This window comes from Microcaecilia unicolor, chromosome 10 (assembly GCF_901765095.1).
Source record: "Microcaecilia unicolor chromosome 10, aMicUni1.1, whole genome shotgun sequence".
Lineage (NCBI taxonomy): Eukaryota > Metazoa > Chordata > Amphibia > Gymnophiona > Siphonopidae > Microcaecilia > Microcaecilia unicolor.
Genome location: NC_044040.1, coordinates 1,448,244 through 1,468,541, shown reverse-complemented (window position 1 = coordinate 1,468,541; position 20,298 = coordinate 1,448,244). Strand labels below are relative to the sequence as shown.

At 42.4% G+C, this 20,298-nt stretch overlaps 1 protein-coding gene across 1 annotated transcript in view; it reads left to right on the top strand.

Annotated features, from left to right (window-relative positions):
• The window catches only part of CACNA2D1 (calcium voltage-gated channel auxiliary subunit alpha2delta 1), a 578,231-nt gene that overhangs the window by 79,513 nt on the left and 478,420 nt on the right, over nucleotides 1-20,298 (top strand). Inside the window, exon 2 of the mRNA XM_030217110.1 lies at nucleotides 6,767-6,848. Coding sequence (XP_030072970.1) covers nucleotides 6,767-6,848 — 82 coding nt within the window. The remainder of the gene's footprint in view (nucleotides 1-6,766; nucleotides 6,849-20,298) is intronic.

Sequence of the window (20,298 nt, the reverse complement as noted above, 5' to 3'; positions counted from 1 at the left end):
GATCTAAAAAGTTGACTGTCAGGCTTATTTTTGAAACAGAAGGACGCCCATCTTTCAACATAAATCAGAAGATGGTCGCCCAAATCGGCATAATCGAAAGCCGATTTTGGGCGTCCCCAACTAATTTCCATTGCGGGGATGACCAAAGTTCCTGGGGGGGCATGTCAGAAGCGTAGCGAAGGTGGGACTTGGGCGTGCCTAACACATGGGCGTCCTCGACCCATAATCAAAAAAAGAAGGGCGTCCCTGACGAGCACTTGGACAACTTGGTCCTTTTTTTGTTACAACCAAGCCACGAAAAGGTGCCCAAACTGACCAGATGACCACTGGAGGGAATCGGTGATGACCTCCCCTTACTCCCCCAGTGGTCACCAACTCCCTCCCACCCTCAAAAAAAATTCTTTAAAAATATTTTTTGCCAGCCTCTATGTCAGCCTCAAATGTCATACTCGGGTCCATCGCAGCAGTATGCAGGTCCCTGGAGCAGTTTTAGTGGGTGCAGTGCACTTCAGAAAGGCGGACCCAGGCCCATCCCCCCCCACCTGTTGCACTTGTGGTGGTAAATGTGAGCCCTCTAAAACCCATCAGAAACCCACTGTACCCACATCTAGGTGCCCCCCTTCACACATAAGGGCTATGGTAGTGGTGTACAAATGTGGGTAGTGGGTTTTGGGGGTTCAGCACACATGGTAAGGGAGCTATGCACCTGGGAGCAATTTCTGAAGTCCATTGCAGTGCCCCCTAGGGTGTCTGGTTGGTGTCTTGGCATGTGAGGGGGACCAGTGCACTACGAATGCTGGCTTCTCCCACGACCAAATGGCTTGGATTTTGTTGTTTCTGAGATGGGCGTCCTCAGTTTCCATTATCGCCGAAAATCAGAAACGACCAAGTCTAAGGACGACCATCTCTAAAGTCGACCTAAATGTTGAGATTTGGGCTTCCCCGACCGTATTATTGAAACGAAAGATGGACATCCATCTTGATTCGATAATGCGGGTTTCTTCGCCCCTTCACAGAGATGTCCTGCGAGGACGTCCTCAGAAAAATTTGGGCGGCCCTTTCGATTATGCCCCTCCACCTGTTCCTTCACCAACCTCTTCATTACCTTTCCCACCATAGAAATAAGGCTCACCAGTCTGTAGTTTCCCATGCCTTCTCTGTTACCATGTGAGTTACAAAAACTTAGATTGTGAGTTCAGTGGAGACAGAGAAAGTACCTGCATCCAATATATGTAAACTGCTTTTGTTTGTATCTCAGAAAGGCAGTATATGAAATCCATGACCCTTTACCCGTTTATGAAGAGGGACCATATCAGCCTTTCTCCAATCCTGTGGCCCTGGTCTTTAATAATCTATTAAACACATCTTTAGAGAACCCATCAAAAACCTCTCTTGCCTCTTGTTAGCGATTCCTAGAGTTGCCAACTAGATCCAGATTCACCTGACAGGGTTGATCCAGTCCTGGCCTTACCCTGTTGCATGCAGGGACTTGCGGTTCTGATTTCTCATTGGATTCCCTAAGAAAAACTGGGCTACAAGTCCCTGCATACATTGAGGTAAGCCCCTGGATCAACCCTGTCAGGTGAACCTGGAGCTAGCTGGCAACCCTAGCGATTCCTGGCGTCGTAATGGTGACAAAGCCCATTCACTTTGAATGGGCTTCTTCAGCATTGCTGCACGGGAATCACTAGCGCGGATTTGTGAAAGAGGTCCTAAGTTCCCTCAGCATCCGTTAATGTATCTCATCCAGTCCCATGGCTTTGTCCAAATTCATAAACACTTTCTTCCGTAAACAGAGAGTTTTCTATACTCTCCTCATGTGCATCTTTGTTTAGTCAAATATTTTCTGTACTGCTCTGTCTGATGAACAACAGACTAAAATCAAGGATGGAAAGGAATGTCATGATATCAGATAGGACAGATCGCAAACACTCAAAGCTCAAATATGGGAGAGGGAGGGCGGTGAGGGTTAGGGATCAATCATACCGTTCTTTCAGTAGAAGCCTGTTCCAGCTGTTTTCATATTATTGTGTTCTGCATTAAAGTACCACCACTGATGCTGGCTTGTTGAAATGCTTTTGTATTTTGGAATTTATAAATACACATAAAAAATCTGAAATATATAAAAGCAGGCGAGAGCAAATAATAAGAAATGGCACAAAAGTAAAAGCAGACTCTCCATCTCAGAATCCAAATGCCTGTTAAAAAAACAAGTTTTAAAGCATATTTTAAACTATGCAAAAGATGATTCAATATGTAACTATAAGCAAAGTTCATTCCACACTTTAGGTGCAAGGAACAAAAATGCCGAATGTCTTGTAAGTTCTAAACAAGCTTGATTGAGGGGCAGGGAACGATCAAGCGATGATTATTTAAAAGACTGAAGAGCTCGACCAGGGACATACAGAATAGTTACTGCAGAGAGGTATGGAGGGATGAGAGGATCTTAAACTTAATCCCAAATAGTACTTGAAGCAAATGAAGTTTAATAAATAATGTGATTACCCAATCAAATTTATGGGCATGACATAAAAAGCAAGCTGCTGTGTACAGACTGAAGCCTTTAAAGAAGAGGGTGAGTAACTCTAGCATAAACTATGTTACAGTAATCAATCTTAGAAATCAATAAGACATTGGTGAGGGTATGTAATGAAGAGAAAGCCAGATAAATACGAAATGAATGACGCAAGCGCAGAGCCAAAAATCTCTTTTGATCAGTGTTAGAAATTTGTTCATGAAAGGACAGTTCAAAATGATACCAAGATAATTAAAGTAGTTAATGTCTGAACAGAAATATCAGATAGATCCCAAACGAAACCAGGATCTGTGGTTTCTGCCAAAACAGAATGAAATCGACCGCTTGGTTTCAGCAGAAATTGAAACTGCCCCTCCCAAGCCCCCCTCTCGATGGCAACCACCGTCCCAGACCCATCTCCTTCTGGACCCATCCTGAGTCCACTCCCCCCCTCCCCCCAGCGGCAGCCCCGTCCTGGGCCTACCTTTTCGCTGGTGGGTAGTGGGCACAGAAGCATCCCTCTCACCCCTGTGCACGGCCAGCTCCAGATGAAAATGGCTTCCAGTACTTCCCGTGGCAGTCTCATGAGATTGTTGTGGGAAATCCTGGCAGCCATCTTGGTATTTTTCCTTCTGCCCATGCTTCTGCTATTCTGATTATTTCTTTCATTTCTCGCAATTACTTATGCAGTATTCGTGTGTGTGTTCCTCTTTCTGTGACCTCCATACTCTTTAAATGCTGCCTTTCCCCCCTTTATTTGGCCTTTATGCTCATCATCTTTCACCAATTTTTAGATGGATTCTAGTGTTTTGTAAAGTTTGGGATTTGGTCACCTCCTCCTCTTTGTTGAGATCATTTCTTTTGTTATTTTTATCGCTGTAATTTTTTTTGCGGAAAGTGATTTCCTTTCCATCTACTTCTACTAGACATTCACAGCATTGTATATGTTCCCCCTAATTCTGTAAAGGGTGCTTTGAGATGCGTCTCCAAATTTGGGCACCCACACAAATAGCACATGCATCTTAATTTTCATCTGCAGATTAAAAGATCTTAACAATGCTTTGTAGGGCATCTTAATGTTCATCTGCAGATTAAAAGAGTTTAACAATGCTTTGTAGGGCATCTTAATGTTCATCTGCAGATTAAAAGAGTTTAACAATGCTTTGTAGGGCATCTTAATTTTCATCTGCAGATTAAAAGAGCTTAACAATGCTTTGTAGGGCATCTTAATTTTCATCTGCAGATTAAAAGAGCTTAACAATGCTTTGTAGGGCATATTTCTCTCCCCATCTAGGACATACAGAACGTGTTGTAAGGTTTCCCTCTATTTTGCTTCTATAATGTGCAATGGCATCCCCCTCCCTCTCCCCACTCCCATACCTTTTCAAAGCTTACACAGATTTCCCCGCAGTGGGTCAGCGATTCACAACGTGCTGCTCTTGCCTTCTATATGATCCAACTTCCTGTTTCTGCATAGGCAGACAGGAAGGTCAGATAGAAGGCTATGATGTTGGCATGGGCAGCGCGTTGTGAATCGCTGCCAGCAACCTCTAAGACAGCTTTTAAAAAGTATGGAGGGAGGGAAGGATGCCATCATGAATTAGAGAAGGAGCAAAAGGGAGTGAAGCTGGACCGTGGGAGGGGGAGAAGAAATTCAGGGCCAATGGTGGGTGGAAGAAGGGATAAGGAGAATACCTGGATCAATGATGGCTCAGTGAGTGTGTGAGTGTGGTGAGGAGAAGGAGAAAAACTAGGCCAATTGGGGAGGGGGGGACTGGAAGGAGGGAAGGAGATGGAGAAATGCTGGACCAATGGAAGAGGGAGTAGGAGTAGGGGTGGGCCTGGACATGGGTACATAGGTAGGTAGGGGGGGGAAGAAGGAGAAAAGCTGAGCTAATGGTGGGTGGGATGAGGTAAGGGCAGGAGAAGGAGAAAAGCTGGACTGAGGTGAGATGATGTGGGGTGGGAGGGGGAGAAGGGAAAAAACTGGACCAAGGATATCGGCAAGAAGAAAAGTCGGCACGTTTTGCTCCACCTCTAAATATGGTCCAGTTAATTCCTGAGATCCTTCCAAAGCCATCAGTTAGGGGGATGAAACTTACCTGCATGCTGGGACCCACGAAGAAAGCATTACTGTGCAGGTTTAACCTACTGTTACTGAAGGTTTTAGCATTCAAACAATGCAGAAATGGTTTCAGCGAGGGTGTTAACATGCATGGATACTATTATCACAGACCACATTAAAATGAATTAAAAGACATGTTAATGTAGCCGCTAAGGATTTCTTGCCCATGCAAAGAAAAGTTTCTGACATGCGTTGTGCGCTGGAAACGTTTGCCAGGTTTGGGACAGTATAGAAAGGTTGGCTGAGAAGTGCAGGTGTCTAGCAGCATCCCTTCTCGCAATCCAGTCCAACCACCCTGCCACAGATTGCTTTCCGCAGTGGCCAGCTCGCTCAGCCTGTTCCTCTTCCATGGATATATATATATACTAGCCATTAAGCCCGTAAAAACGGGCGAATATTGCAGCCCACCTATCTCCCCTGGCCTCACTCTGTCCACCGATCTTCCCCCCCATATCCAGCAACCCTCCTCTTTCCCTTGGCCTCCCCCATCCCCCCATTTCGAGCAACCCTCCTCTCTGCCCTCCCCCCATGTCCAGCTACCCTACCCGCTGCCGCTCCCGCCCCCCTCCGTACCGGGCTGCCTGCACTGACCTGACAGCGCCTCTCACCTCCGTGTGAAAGCATGATTGGCGCTGTCAGGTCAGTGCAGGGGGTCCGATACGGAGGGGGCGGGAGCGGCAGCGGGGATGGGGGAGGGTGGAGGTTGGTTCGCGCGATGTTCGTTTCCAGGCGGCGGCGGTGGCGTCCGACAGTCTGACTCCGTTTCCCTCTCTGTTCCGCCCTCTGATGTCATGACATCTTGTCGTGAGGGCAGGACAGAGAGAGAAGTCTGTACTGCACATTTGCAGGTGAGTCGGTCACTTGCTGTTTATATGTTTGATATATAGCCCTAGTAGTTCAATGGGACCATCTCACTCACCTGGTTCATATTGCTATTTAAAGAAGAAATCCCCTTATATGGCAATTTAACCCCACCCAGTGCATTCCAGAATGCACCACATGGGGTAGGGCACCGCCATTTTGCAATGATACTGCTGGAAGCAGGAGTGAATGGGCATCACCCCTTCCTCATGAGCTGGGGGAGGGGAGCCTAGGCAAGAGATTGTAGGGTGGGTGAGGGTTCCATTAGATTACCAGAGATTTTTTAAGTGGAGGGAGGGAGAGGGGCCACTGCCAGAGATTGGGGCAGGAAGGGTTGTTGGGGTTCATAGACACCAGTTTTTTTCAGGTGAGTGGAAACAGCTGTTGGATTGGGGGGAAATGTTAGGGCATCAGGGGGGGGGGGGTCAGTGTAAATGGTGTGGTATGCTTATGTGTGGGGGTGTTTTTAATGTCACCCTTCCTGTCAGTGCCTCAGCCAATCACAACTCAGGCATCGACAAGAAAGGTGACATTTAGCAATGAGCTGCAAATTACTCTTGTGATTTTAACTCAACAGTTTTTTATATGCTCATTGATTATAGCATGGCTATGATATTTTTTTAGCGCTAATTTCCCGGTAGAGTGCTGGTTCTGGTGTGAAGCTTTCTGCATTGACCCCACTGTGAGCTATGATGAGACACGGTTCTCCCAAATTCTGTAATAGTGCGCACACCCCTGACCCACTCTTGCTCCTCCCTGGCCAGATCCCCTGTACAGTTGCGCAGTAAAAGATTTATAGAATAGCGTTTGGCAAGATGCGCATGTAAATCCAAACTGTTGCCAATTAACACCAACATATGATTGTTAGCACCCAATTAGCATTAATTAGCTTGTCACTCAAACTGTGCGCAGATTGGGGGTATGTGTGCACTGCCTTGACCAACCGTGCTTATCAGCTGATCTAAAGCAGGCATCTTGTTAATATCTCTACACAGGATGGACAGTCATTGATAGTGCATTAATCTGGGTAAATAAGCCCCCCCATCGTGATCAGTGTATTTTTTAACACCAAACTCAGCTGCTTCAAAGAGTAGTCCCCGAAATAAGAGAAAAGGTTAGTGTGACGTGTCCAGATTCCTGGCAGTTCAGCTAAGCAGAAGACAAGCTGCCAGTCTGTGTTTGTGTGTGATCTTCAATGTCCATGGTCTGATCTGATGGGACAGCTTTCATTCTCACTTTCTTTTCTTTCATTTCCCTTTCTTTAGGATAAAGTCATGGGTGGATAAGATGCAACATGACCTGGTAACCCTGGCAAGAACAGCAAGTGGTGTGAACCAGCTAGCAGATGTAAGTAGAAATCTTTGGAAAACCACATTCATTTTCAATTTGCACAGCGCAAACGTCCTTCTCTATACTAGTTTATAGGCAATCTTTGGAAATCAGAGATGGTGTTTTAATATTCACGGTAGAGAATAACAGCATTGAAACAGGCAACTAAATTGTTTCCTTTCTGGTTAAATATTTGCTGATCTTAAAAGCTAATATTTGTTCAGTTACTCTGTGCTTAAGTCGGTGCTGTGGAGGTTGAGTTGTGACCAGAACGGCCCAGCTGTCCTCCTCTGTATTTGGAGAACATGGCCTAGACAGGTCAGAAGCAGTTGCAATGTAGACCTCTAGCCTGAAATGAAGAAGGACGTTTTAGAGATGTGTATCCTCAACTGTACTGTGGACATAAAGAGATTGTATCCTAGCGAACAGAAGAGTGAGAGGCGACAGTGACTCATTCTACGATTGTATTAATAGCAACACACAATGTACTTCTCAGAAGAATGAGTGGGAGAGACAAAGTTTCATAGAAGTGATTTGATTTCAGCTAGTGTAAAAGTTTGTTACAGTTGGGGCAGTTTTCTGCTTAATTACCTTTTGCATGGCTTTAGTAACTTGCATTTTAGACTTAATTACCTTGTCAGATCTGAGCTCAAGTTGAGTTATAATCTGGTACAGGCCTGCATTCTAAGTGGTCTACATACTACCTCTGTGATGGAAAGCTCTCCCGTTAATCTTTATGATACTGATATTCAACCCGTTAAATCCTTCCGATACGTCAGTGTACTACTGGACTCACAACTTTCATTCTCTGCTCAAATTCCTCAATTATACAAAACAGATTTCTTTGTTCTCAGACAGCTCCGTTCAGTTCAGCAATATTTTGACCAAGATTCCATACGTGCTCTCATTCTCTCTTTGCTTTACCACAAGGCTGGACTACTGCAACGTAGTGTACCTAGTTTGTTCCGCCGTAAGATTCCTCTGTCATGCTTGTCGCTCCGATCACATTACTCCTTTATTTATATCTCACCATTGGCTTCCAGTAGAACAGCGCATTATTTTTAAATTACTTATGCTTACTGTCAAAGCTCTCAGGACTGGCCTTCCACTTTTATCTATACTCCCTTACTATCCCCTACTCACTAACCCACGCCCTTTGCTCTTTGAACAACCACCAGCTCGTTCTTCCCAGCCCCCAAAGTGCATTTCTTGATTCCACTAGGTGCTGAGCCGCCTTCTTTGCTGCCCCAGATCTGTGGAATTCTCTGCCCCTTCACATTTGATCTGAACCATCTCTGAAAAAAATGTAAATCATTGATTAAGGCCTGTTTTTTTCCACAAGCCTTCCCTTCTCCCTCTGGCTGAGTGCATTTGGCTTTTCATGGCTGACTGGCCCTGTTTTTATTTCTCAGTCCTCTTTCTTTCTTTCTCTCTTTCCCTCTTTTTGGTAATTTCTATTGTTGTGTGCATGATCATGATACTCCTTTCTTATCCAATATTGTAGTTCCTTTCCTTCCTGTTTTATGTTTTTATGATTATTGTACACTGCCTTGAACTGCTAAAAAACTTGTAGAAAGTTGGAAAAGCAATGGAAGAGAAAGGGGCTGATTAATGATAAAATCAAATGGAGACAAGCAGTCTATATAAAAGAGCTTTGTTAAAGAAAGCTTACTTCTCTAAATTAATAGGGAATTATAATTTGTGTACTAAATAACGTTTTTCAATAGTCCACAATCTGCTTGATGTTGAACAAATGACCACCCAAAGAAAACAGCACAAATGACTCTTAAGACTGGTACAAGTGTATATTAAAAAGGGATTAGACAGTTTCCTAAAGGACAAGTCCATAAACCGCTACTAAATGGACTTGGGAAAAATCCACAATTCCGGGAATAACATGTATAGAATGTTCGTATGTTTAGGAAGCTCACCAGGTGCCCTTGGCCTGGATTGGCCACTGTCGTGGACAGGATGCTGGGCTCGATGGACCCTTGGTCTTTCCCAGTGTGGCATTACTTATGTACTTATGTACTTATTGTTGACCCCCCCCTCCCCCAAACACTGGTACAAGTATATTTTATTGATGAACAAATAGTGGCTGCATCTAATGACCCTACCCCTACTGTAGATCAATTGCCACAGTTTTTCACAGATAAGATACTTAACATTTGAGCTCAATTTACTAACAGTCAGATAGAAGAATTTTCAGGTTTTAGATCTAGCAAAGACGGGATCAAGGTGGATATGATTTGGAGTGACTTTCATAAAATTTGCTAGATCAATATGAACCATCTAATTAACAAATTTGCTAAATCCTATTGTCAGTTGGTCTTTTGTCCCACAGTCTATATGAAATTAGCTTCCGTACAGTTTAGGCTTAAAATTTATAATTGGTTGATCACTTTGTTAGAACAAGGCTCTTTCCCTCATTATTTGGGTGATACCATATTAAGTCCCATACTTAAAATTAGAATCTTGTGCAATGGTTAGGAGCTACAGTCCTGTAGCCTGAATTCCATTTTTAGCTAAGGATATGGAGCTATAGTTTCCACTCAATTAACATTGTCTTTGGATAAATTTAATATCTTGCATTACTTGCAGTCAGGATTTTGATGTAACTTTAGTACAGAGATGTTGTTATGTACTTTATTATTTGATTTACACACTCTATTAAGTGAGAGAGAAAAAAGGCCTTTATAATGCAGTTCGACATATCGAGTGCATTTGATGTTGTTATTAAATATTTTAGATAGCATAGATATCACAGGGAACATTCTGAATTGATTTTGAGGTTTCTTATAGCAAGAACTTATTCGGTGAAGTTGGAAGGAGTATATTTTGAGAAATCGTTTGTGCCCTCAGGGCTCCCCACTTCCTCCGGTTCTTTTTAATGTCCTTATGGCCTCATTAGGATATAGCAGCTGGCTATAAAGTTTTTATGTATGCGGATGATATTATAATTTTAATTCTAACAGAAACAGAAATTATACGTGTATTTCTGCAAATAATTGTATGACGATGATGGTTATGTGGATGGTCAATATCCTTAGCAAAAGTGCACAATCAAAGCAGCAAAAAAAGCATTCAGTTGGAAGCCTTGAATGCGTAAGGATGCATTTGATGTGTTACGCCGCTAACTACAATGCAGTGTTCTTTTGAATGATCCTTTTTGGATTTCACTTGCCATTGCTGAGAGTATTAATTTAACCCCTGAGGCAGGCGCACTTAGCATTGAAACACAGCCCATGTCGGGTCTATTGAATTAAAGGACTTTCCATTGTTTCCATTCTTGAGGGCTCAATAACCGTCTTAAACTTAATAGTGAGAAAACTAAGTTTCTCTTCGTTGGTATCCAAGATATCTCATTGAAGTCATCTTCTTTAGTATTAAGTGGCTTAAATTATAATTTGGAATTGTCCTTGAAAATCTTAGGAGTTAAGTTAGACAGTAATCTGTCTTGGGAATCTGATCAATGGCCTCATAAAGAAATGTTTTTGGATGATGAATAACTTAAAAGGCATCTGGAAATATTTCACTGATGAAAAATTTCAGCTGTTAGTACAAGCCTTAGTGCCCTGTTTACTAAACTGCGCTGTAGGTGCAGAAACCTTTTAGCGTGCGCTAAAAATTAGCATGCATTAATGATAGAGATGCCCATAGGGAATATAATGGGTGTCTCTATCATTAACGTATGCTAATTTTTAGTGCGCTCTAAAATGTTTGCATCCTACAGCGCGGCTTAGTATTACCATAGTCAAATTTTGTTAAAACTAACAAAATTTGACTATGGTAATACTATATACCTTGGTTGTACAAAACATTTACTGAGAAAACTCCGAACTATTTAAAATACATCAATCTGTCTTATATGGGGCTTAAGTAGATTTCATAGTCATTGGCTGCTGGTGGAGGCTCGAGTTCTTTTTAAGCTTTATTGTCTTGTTTATAAGATTGTTTCCACGCTACATGTCCCCAGTGATTTACATACCAGGAAGGAGTATTCTTGTAGGGCTCTACTACCATCCACCAGGACAGAACGAACAGACAGATGAAGAAATGTTTATAGAAATTAGGAAAGCAGACAAACAGGGTAACGGTATAATAGATGATTTCAATTACCTTCTTGTAAGAAAAAGGCACAGGATCAGAGATGGAAACAAATCAATAATCTAATAAAAAAATCATCTGCCTTCTACTAAGGGTAAGTATTGACTGCCTTCCAACTAAAGAAAGTGGAGAAAAAAGACCTCAGAATTATCAGCGATTCCTGTATGTTTGAAGCTCTTATAATAGTAGAGAGCTCACCTTCGATCATTGGTCATAAAAAAAACTCCACTATACAGAGTTCAAAAGTCATAAAAAAATAGTCAAATACACCACATAAAGTAGGCAAACTAGTCATTTCAGGAATATTGTCTACAGCAGCAGTTCAGTCCACTTCAGCACTCTTCTCAACATGCATAATCCCAGCTGAGAAGAGTGCTGAAGTGGATTGAGTAGAACTTCCCTGATGCAGCTATGATTGCGAAACATAGCGCTATGTCGGGCTAAAGTTGTACTGGATTTAAGCTCCGGTATGAGACTCTGTGGATCATAGCATTAGCACTCGGCTTTACAGCATCAAGTTATGAAGATTTGGTCTCTTACGTAAGATACGTTTTTTTTTTCCATTTTTGAATTGAACTGCAAATAGAATAAGAAGTAAGAGTATTGGCTTATTTTATTATTTAAAAAAAAAGACCAATGAGGATTCGGAATGTTTAACTGTGTAGATTAATACCACCCTGAAAAGAAATCACCTATTTGTTCTGATGGTCCACAAAAATGTTTTACAATATTTCAAATGTGTGTTTAATCATTTTAGATATGGAAAACAAAATAGGATCATCTTTGTGTATTCTGTGCTTGTCTGACATTGCTGCCTGGATGTCTCAACGCCACCTGAAATTAAATATGACCAAAACCGAGCTTCTCATTTTCCCCCCCAAACCCACCTCCCTGCTCCCCCCATTTTCTATTTCTGTTGATGGCTCTCTCATTCTCCCTGTCTCCTCAGCTCGAAACCTTGGGGTCATCTTTGACTCTTCTCTCTCCTTCTCTGCTCATATCCAGCAGACCGCCAAGACCTGTCGTTTCTTTCTTTACAACATCCGTAAAATCTGCCCCTTTCTTTCCGAGCACTCTACCAAAACCCTCATCCACACCCTTGTCACCTCTCGTTTAGACTACTGCAATCTGCTTCTTGCTGGCCTCCCACTTAGTCACCTCTCCCCTCTCCAGTCGGTTCAAAACTCTGCTGCCCGTCTCATCTTCCGCCAGGGTCGCTTTACTCATACTACCCCTCTCCTCAAGACCCTTCACTGGCTCCCTATCCGTTTTCGCATCCTGTTTAAACTTCTTCTACTAACCTATAAATGTATTCACTCTGCTGCTCCCTAGTATCTCTCCACACTCGTCCTTCCCTACACCCCTTCCCGTGCACTCCGCTCCATGGATAAATCCTTCTTATCTGTTCCCTTCTCCACTACTGCCAACTCCAGACTTCGCGCCTTCTGTCTCGCTGCACCCTACGCCTGGAATAAACTTCCTGAGCCCCTACGTCTTGCCCCATCCTTGGCCACCTTTAAATCTAGACTGAAAGCCCACCTCTTTAACATTGCTTTTGACTCGTAACCACTCGCCTCCACCTACCCTCCTCTCTTCCTTCCCGTTCACATTAATTGATTTGATTTGCTTACTTTATTTATTTTTTGTGTATTAGATTGTAAGCTCTTTGAGCAGGGACTGTCTTTCTTCTATGTTTGTGCAGCGCTGCGTATGCCTTGTAGCGCTATAGAAATGCTAAATAGTAGTAGTAGTAGTACTGTTGCACAAAAGAAATCCAATCCATCTCCCCAAAATTTCTAAAAATGACTGTCCTGTATGAAATATTTAGGAAAAGTCCACCTAGATCATAACCAGATCCAAATCCCCAAAACTTTCAAAACAGCCAATGCTCAATAAGATATTGTTGCAATTATTATATACTAAAGTATCTTTATATCGCTCTCTGTACGACATAAATATCTATTAATAAAGATAGATGGGTCTCAGAATTCCTAATAGGCAAAACTAATGTGTTTGCCATACAGGTTACAGCACTCAAGGCCTCTTTTACAAAGCTGTGCGGCAAATAAGAGGAAGCCCTTTCAATTCCTATGGGCTTCCTCTCATTTACCGTGCGGGAATCACTAGCGAGGCTTTGTATAAGAAGCCCTCAATAAACTGTTACCCAATTAGCAACATTTTTTCTTATGCCATCATTGATCCATCCTAGTGCAAAAGTGCTAACAAAAGTGCACAGTATGCAAAATAATTATCCAATTAAATAAAACTAAAGTACACAGCGCAAAAAGAGGCACTTAGCTTAGAAGTCTCCAGCGGCAAAGTACTAGTCTCCGACTTTGCACTAACGTTTTGCTTACTGTAGCTGTATCATTCTTTTCCTCATAATACCTAACGTCCTATTTGCTCTCTTAGACATGCTGCACACTAAGCAAAGGGTTTGAAACTATCATCATCGATGATCCTTTTCTTGGCAGTGACTCCTAATGTGGAACCGTGCATTACGTACCTGTATTTCTGGTTCCTCTTTCCCACATGCATCACTTTGCACTTGCTCACATTATATGTCATCTGTCATTTGGATGCTCAGTCTCCCAGTCTCGTAAGGTCCTGTTGTAATTTTTCACAATCCTCTTGCAATTTAACAGCTTTGAGTAATTTTCTGTCGTCAGTAAATTTAGTTACCTCACTGGTTACGCCTATCTCTAGATCATTTATAAATATGTTAAAAAGCAGCGGTCCCAGCACAGAACCCTGGGGAACCCCATTATCTACTCTTCTCCAATGAGAATACTGACCATTTAACCCTACTCTCTATCTTTTAACCAGTTTTTAATCCACAATAGGACAATACCTCCTATACCATGACTTTTTAATGTACTCAGAAGTCATTCATGAGGTACTTTGTCAAACGCCTCTTGAAAATCCTGATACACAATATCACATTCAGACTTAACTGGCCATGGCTTAGCAAGCAAAGATAGGATTGCTTTTTATGTGTTCTTATTTGGCTGCTAAGCCTGACCTGTGAACTATGTCATAACAAACTCTGTAAGCCACATTGAGCCTGCAAATAGGTGGGAAAATATGAGGTATAAAAGCAATAAATAAAAATAAAGTTCTGAATTTTGGGACTCAACTGGTGATGCCCTAGAATGTCCCCAACATCACCAGCTTTATTTTCAGTGTTGATAACTTGTTATTTTCAGCGGCATTTAATTGGTTATCAGTTGAGATATGAGCCAACCTGTCGGCTGCTATTCTCTGCCAGTTAACTCATGCTGAATATCGAGCCCTTACATATCACCTCCAGAACAATTTGGTGCCCATGTACATTAGGAAAATAAACATTAACAATGAGTACTCACTGCCCTTGCCAAGTATTAACAGTACATAATGTCCAGCTGGGTCAGCCAAAACTTTTTCATGAACTGTTGCCAGATGCTCCTGAGCCAAGTGTTGGGCATCATAGACAGATGCCACTCCGCATTCTATAGAACTCTAAGCCACGCAGGATAATGTAGTGTAAAATGAACGATGTTATCAAACAGCTGCTTGCATATTCTGTTTAAAGCTTTAGCACCATTCTGCCACACCTACCGAATAATAATCTTGAAGAAAGATGCCTTGATATGATAGTTCATTTTTTTGGTGATAAGTCTGCAGCAATAAATCCTTGTGCACAAAATCGAGCACACGAGTAATCGCTACATAGGATCTATCACCATCACCATCCACCCCATGTCCAGGTCTGTAAGTATATTCTATGGTATAGTCTGAAAGGATCCCCAAGATAGAGCTTATCCATCAGCCATTTTTCAAAACAAAAAACCCCACCAGCTCACTCACTGTCTTTCAAAGACTCCATTAAACCCACCAGCCCAATGTTGTCACATTGCGATTGATTCTCGAGATCTTTTAGCTTGGCTTCATATCTGTGGAATCTGGACTTTAAAGTTTGAACCACTATGGTGGTGTCCTCTGTGGCACTAAGTCGATGCTCATATTCAGTCAAACAGCCTCCACCACTGTTTGTTTGAGGAGTGGAGGAGTTGCCTAGTGGTTAGAGCACACCGGTCTTGCAATCCAGAGGTGGCCAGTTCAAATCCCACCGCTGCTCCTTGTGATCTTGGGCAACTCACTTAACCCTCCATTGTCTCAGGTACAAACTTAGATTGTGAGCCCTCCTGGGACAGAGAAATATCCAGAGTACCTGAATGTAACTCACCTTGAGCTACTACTGAAAAAGGTGTGAGCAAAATCTAAATAAATAAATAAAGATTCTAGAATTCTAAAGAGTAACAAGATTCAAAGTGTAGCAACATTCCATGTAGAATCTCAAAGAATAGCAAAGGTTCTGGACTCCTAAAGAGTGACAAGATTCCATGCAGAATTTCAAAGTGTACCAACATTCCATGTAGAACCCCAAAGAGTAGCAAGCTTCTTTGGGGTGGAGGAGTGGCCTAGTGGTTAGAGCACTGGTCTTGCAATCCAGAGGTGGCCAGTTCAAATCCCACCACTGCTCCTTCTGATCTTGGGCAACTCACTTAACCCTCCATTGTCTCAGGTACAAACGTAGATTGTGAGCCCTCCTGGGACAGAGAAATATCCAGAGTACCTGAATGTAACTCACGTTGAGCTACTACTGAAAACAGTGTGAGCAAAATCCAAATAAATAAAATCATGGTAAACTTGTTGGTAAGACCAGTAAATTTAGCCTGTAGGGCACATACCACAGCTACTATGATATCCTGAATCAAATTACCACAGTCATCTTCCATGACTTCTGCTGCAGACTCTGCCATCATAGGCCCCTCTGTGATTAGGCCTTTAGTTTTGTACTTTTCTTTTTTGACGGTTTGTGCCCCATAACCGCATCACTCTTTCTGATATATTTGTTTGTCCACCTTAAGTATCGAATGTTGGATTTTGTTGATAAAGGGCAGATCTTTGTCCTTAAAGATGTGATTGGGGGAGACTCTTCCCAGAGTTCAGTTGAAACACAGTTCCTCAGGCCGAAGCATCATGTAGCCCCCCCCCCCCCCAATTGAGTTTAAGAGTGCAGTAGGTTTGAAAGTTGAACAGAGGGACAGGTGTTCTAAAGCATCAGAATTTTCCACATTGAAACAAGAAGACAGAAACCTTTGAGCACATTTTAGTCCTCAGACTTTTGTGCTTTAGCAGTCTAGCCAGAGTCTCCTGGGCAGTCTTGTCATGACTGGTGTTCGAGAATAATTATTGACCAAATAATCAATACACCCTGATGGATGGGATATTTACCCTGGCAGCTAATGGTGTGTCTTAAAGAAATAGACCGAAAGCAATGTCAGCAGGCCTCAGATGAGAAGAATGAACCTGACCACAGGGAATTCAGCTGCTTTAGTCATTATTTTTGTTTAATGAGATTAGGATATAAGTGGGATCTTTGAACATTCTAAACAGTTAAGTTTATTAAATAATTATTTGACCTTGTGTTTGTAGAATCAAAATAGGCCTATTACCATACTACCAGTACGGTATGTCGATATACTGTCTGCCCTTGGTGAAACCTTATTTTAAAAATCTGTTCTTCACTATTGATTTTCACTGTTAAAAATGATATACACTTAATTGAAATGAGAAATGCTGTGGTTATACAGGATTACCAGAACGGGATCTTGGCTAACATACTACCCCTCTCCTCAAGACCCTTCACTGGCTCCCTATCCGTTTTCGCATCCTGTTCAAACTTCTTCTGCTAACCTATAAATGTACTCACTCTGCTGCTCCCCAGCATCTCTCCACACTCGTCCTTCCCTACACCCCTTCCCGTGCACTCCGCTCCATGGATAAATCCTTCTTATCTGTTCCCTTCTCCACTACTGCCAACTCCAGACTTCGCGCCTTCTGTCTTGCTGCACTCTACGCCTGGAATAAACTTCCTGAGCCCCTACGTCTTGCCCCATCCTTGGCCACCTTTAAATCTAGGCTGAAAGCCCACCTCTTTAACATTGCTTTTGACTCGTAACCACTTGTAACCACTCGCCTCCACCTACCCTCCTCTCTTCCTTCCCGTTCACATTAATTGATTTGATTTGCTTACTTTATTTATTTTTTTGTGTATTAGATTGTAAGCTCTTTGAGCAGGGACTGTCTTTCTTCTAAGTTCGTGCAGTGCTGCGTACGCCTTGTAGCGCTATAGAAATGCTAAATAGTAGTAGTAGTAGTAGTAGTAGTAGTAGTAGTAACATGCGCATTAACACAAAGAAAGGTTTGGACAAGTTCCTGGAGGAAAAGTCCATAGTCTGTTATTGAGATGGACATGGGGAAAGCCACTGCTTGCCCTGGGATTGGTAGCATGGAATGTTGCTATTATCTGAGATTCTAAATGGATTCTTGCTGTTCTTTCGGGTTCTAAATGTTGTTACGCTTTGAGGTTCTGGAATGTTGCTGCAAATTGGGTTTCTTCCAAGTACTTTTGATGTGGATTGGCTATTCTTGGAAGCAGTCTCAGGTCTAGATGGACAATCGGTCTGACCAGTATGGCTATTTTTATGTTCTTACTGTTGTTGGGAGGTGGGAATGGGCAGTGGGGTAAAGCAGGTGGGCCTTTGGGTGACTCAATGTACTTTAGTGAGCTGCTGCCAATGTTCCCATCAGTATATAGGCCTGGGCCAGTGTTGGGGAGGGGTCCAGATATGAGCAGCCCCTCATCTTAGCATTGCATGGTTAGTGAAGGGGGGGCCACATACTTAGTCATCAGTGCATTTTCTGTATATTCTGATTTCAGCATTGTTTTTGTTTTTTTTCTTTTGAACAAAGCAGTAACAGGTATTGCAATAACAAAGGGGTCCTCAGTGCATGTGACCCTGCCCTATGTATGGTGCTTGCACATGAGTGGTATTGTGATCCTGGGGGGGGGGGGGGGCGGGGCAATGCTTCACACTGGCCTTTCCAAGCTGCTCCTTTTTCATCTCCATGACCTCATGGAGACCTTGTGTGGAGGGAGATGCTGGTTGTGTTTCATGATTTGTCTCCTGTGCCTGAGGCATTGGAGGATCAGGAGCTCTTGACTCCTGCATGGAGAAATTGGGCTCCCTGCACAGTGACATCGCTGGGCACCCTGAGTAACATAGTAACATAACATAGTAACATAGTAGATGACGGCAGAAAAAGACCTGCATGGTCCATCTAGTCTGCCCAAGATAAACTCATATCTTGAATTTGTACCTGTCCTTTTCAGGGCACAGACCGTATAAGTCTGCCCAGCAGTATTTCCCGCCTCCCAACCACCAGTCCCGCCTCCCATCACTGGCTCTGGTACAGACCGTATAAGTCTGCCCTCCCCTATCCTGACGTGGACAGGATGCTGGGTTCGATGGATCCTTGGTCTTTTCCCAGTGTGGCATTACTTATGTACTTATGAGACAAACTTTGTCCCTGTGTCATTTTCTACCTTGAAGCCTGTTAATGAACTGGACTGTTATTTATGTTTGAATGCTACAGACAACGATATTAAACCTGCTGGCCACAACCAGCAAAATTTGTATGGGGGATTCTGTACATCCTGCTACCAGCACATCTTCTAAGAAGACATCGTCTATTGCAGGAAGGACTGCGGAAGACAGGAGAGCTAGACTGAATCCTGAGATTGCTGATGACTTCTTATTCATCCACAGATTCAAAAATCATAACAGTGCTTCACAGGGCATATTTCTCCCCTCTAGGGCATATAGAACGGGTTGTATTTTGTACCCCGGGACATTTTAATAGGATGGATTAGGATTCTTTAGTGTTGTAGAAGTCAGCTATTGTTGGGGTTGGAAGGGTAGAGGGTGGTGGTGGGAAGGAGGGTTATTATAGCTGCTCATTGTTATAATTGTTCTCTATTTGTAACTTATACACAACAGTTGCACAGCGTATTCCTTTTTATACTTTAATAAAAAGATTTAAATATAAAATTATAATTGTTCGAGGTTTCTGCAGACGGGTGGGGACAGGGACAGAACCTGCAGAGATGGGGTGGGGATGGGGACAGAGACAAACTTTGTCCTTGTGTCCTCCTCTAACATGGACACCTGTATCTTTGTAGAAAAGCTGTAGAAATTTTAGCTAAAATGAAGCCAAGACATTTACGCCCATTCTGGAGCAGATTGTAAATGTTCATGTGTAAATTCTGATTCCACCTACACTCTACCCAAAGTCCCACCGCCAAGCACACCAGTATATAAGTACATGCATTTTTGTCATCGCACAAACGTGTACACTTGAGTTAATCTTATGAGAGGAATTTTATATACGCAGAAACGCCAGAATAAAATTAGCCTCACAGTGTGCATTAGAAAAAGAGGCTACGTTCTACAGCATAGAGGAAGAAACTAAAGCTGAATTCATATTCCTCAGAGCTATCATACGGTAAACACTGTAATGTGATATGGCTGTTGCTAAGATACTGAGATAATATTTCATTGAACGGCAGAGAAAATGGGTCTGCAAACTTGTGCCATCTGTTGCTACCTAACCTTTTTTTTTTCTCCTCTTTTCCTTTTCATTGTGTAAATTTTTTCCAAGCTGGGTTTTTTTTTTTCATTCTGAATATTCATATGGTTGGGGAAAACATTTTTTTCTGTTAGGTAGATTGATCTCTTTGTATATTTTGCATTCCTCAGGAACATGATAGAAACCAGTTGCAAGCATCTCTGGGTCTCATTTTTGCAAGGCCAACAAAAAGGCTGATAATCCAAAATCTTTCGGCTAGTGAACATTGATGCTCTTTAGTTACCAGAATCCTGGATTACACAGGGTAATGATCTGAATTGCCCCAGGGATTATGACCATAAAAATATGCACAATGACGGTATATAATTGTCAGTGTATTCTGGAGTAGCAAGTTTACACGGGTTTCCATGCATTTCACAGATTTAACATTTACAGCTGCTTCTGAACAGGTGAGAACGGCTGTGACTCCAACACAGCTGGCTTTTTCCTAGCACCTTACAAAGACACACAGGCATTACAGATCTGTATAAAACAGGATTGCAATAGACATAAGAACATCCACACAAGGTCAATTGAGCACAGCATACTGTCATCGACAGTAGCCATAACGTAGATCTAATTTCATTGTTTGTTTATTTAACACATTTATATCCCTCATTATCCCAAGTTATACTCGAGTTCAATCCTAGAAATAAGCAGTGGATTTTCTCCAAGTTCATCTTAATAATGGCGTATGGACTTTTCTTTTAGGAAGCTATCCAAACCTTTTTTAAACCCTGCTAAGCCAACTGCTTTTACCACGTGCTCTGGCAACGAATTCCAGAGTTTAATTACACGTTGAGTGAAGAAATACTTGCAGATTCAGGTCTTCTAGGGACCGGCATAC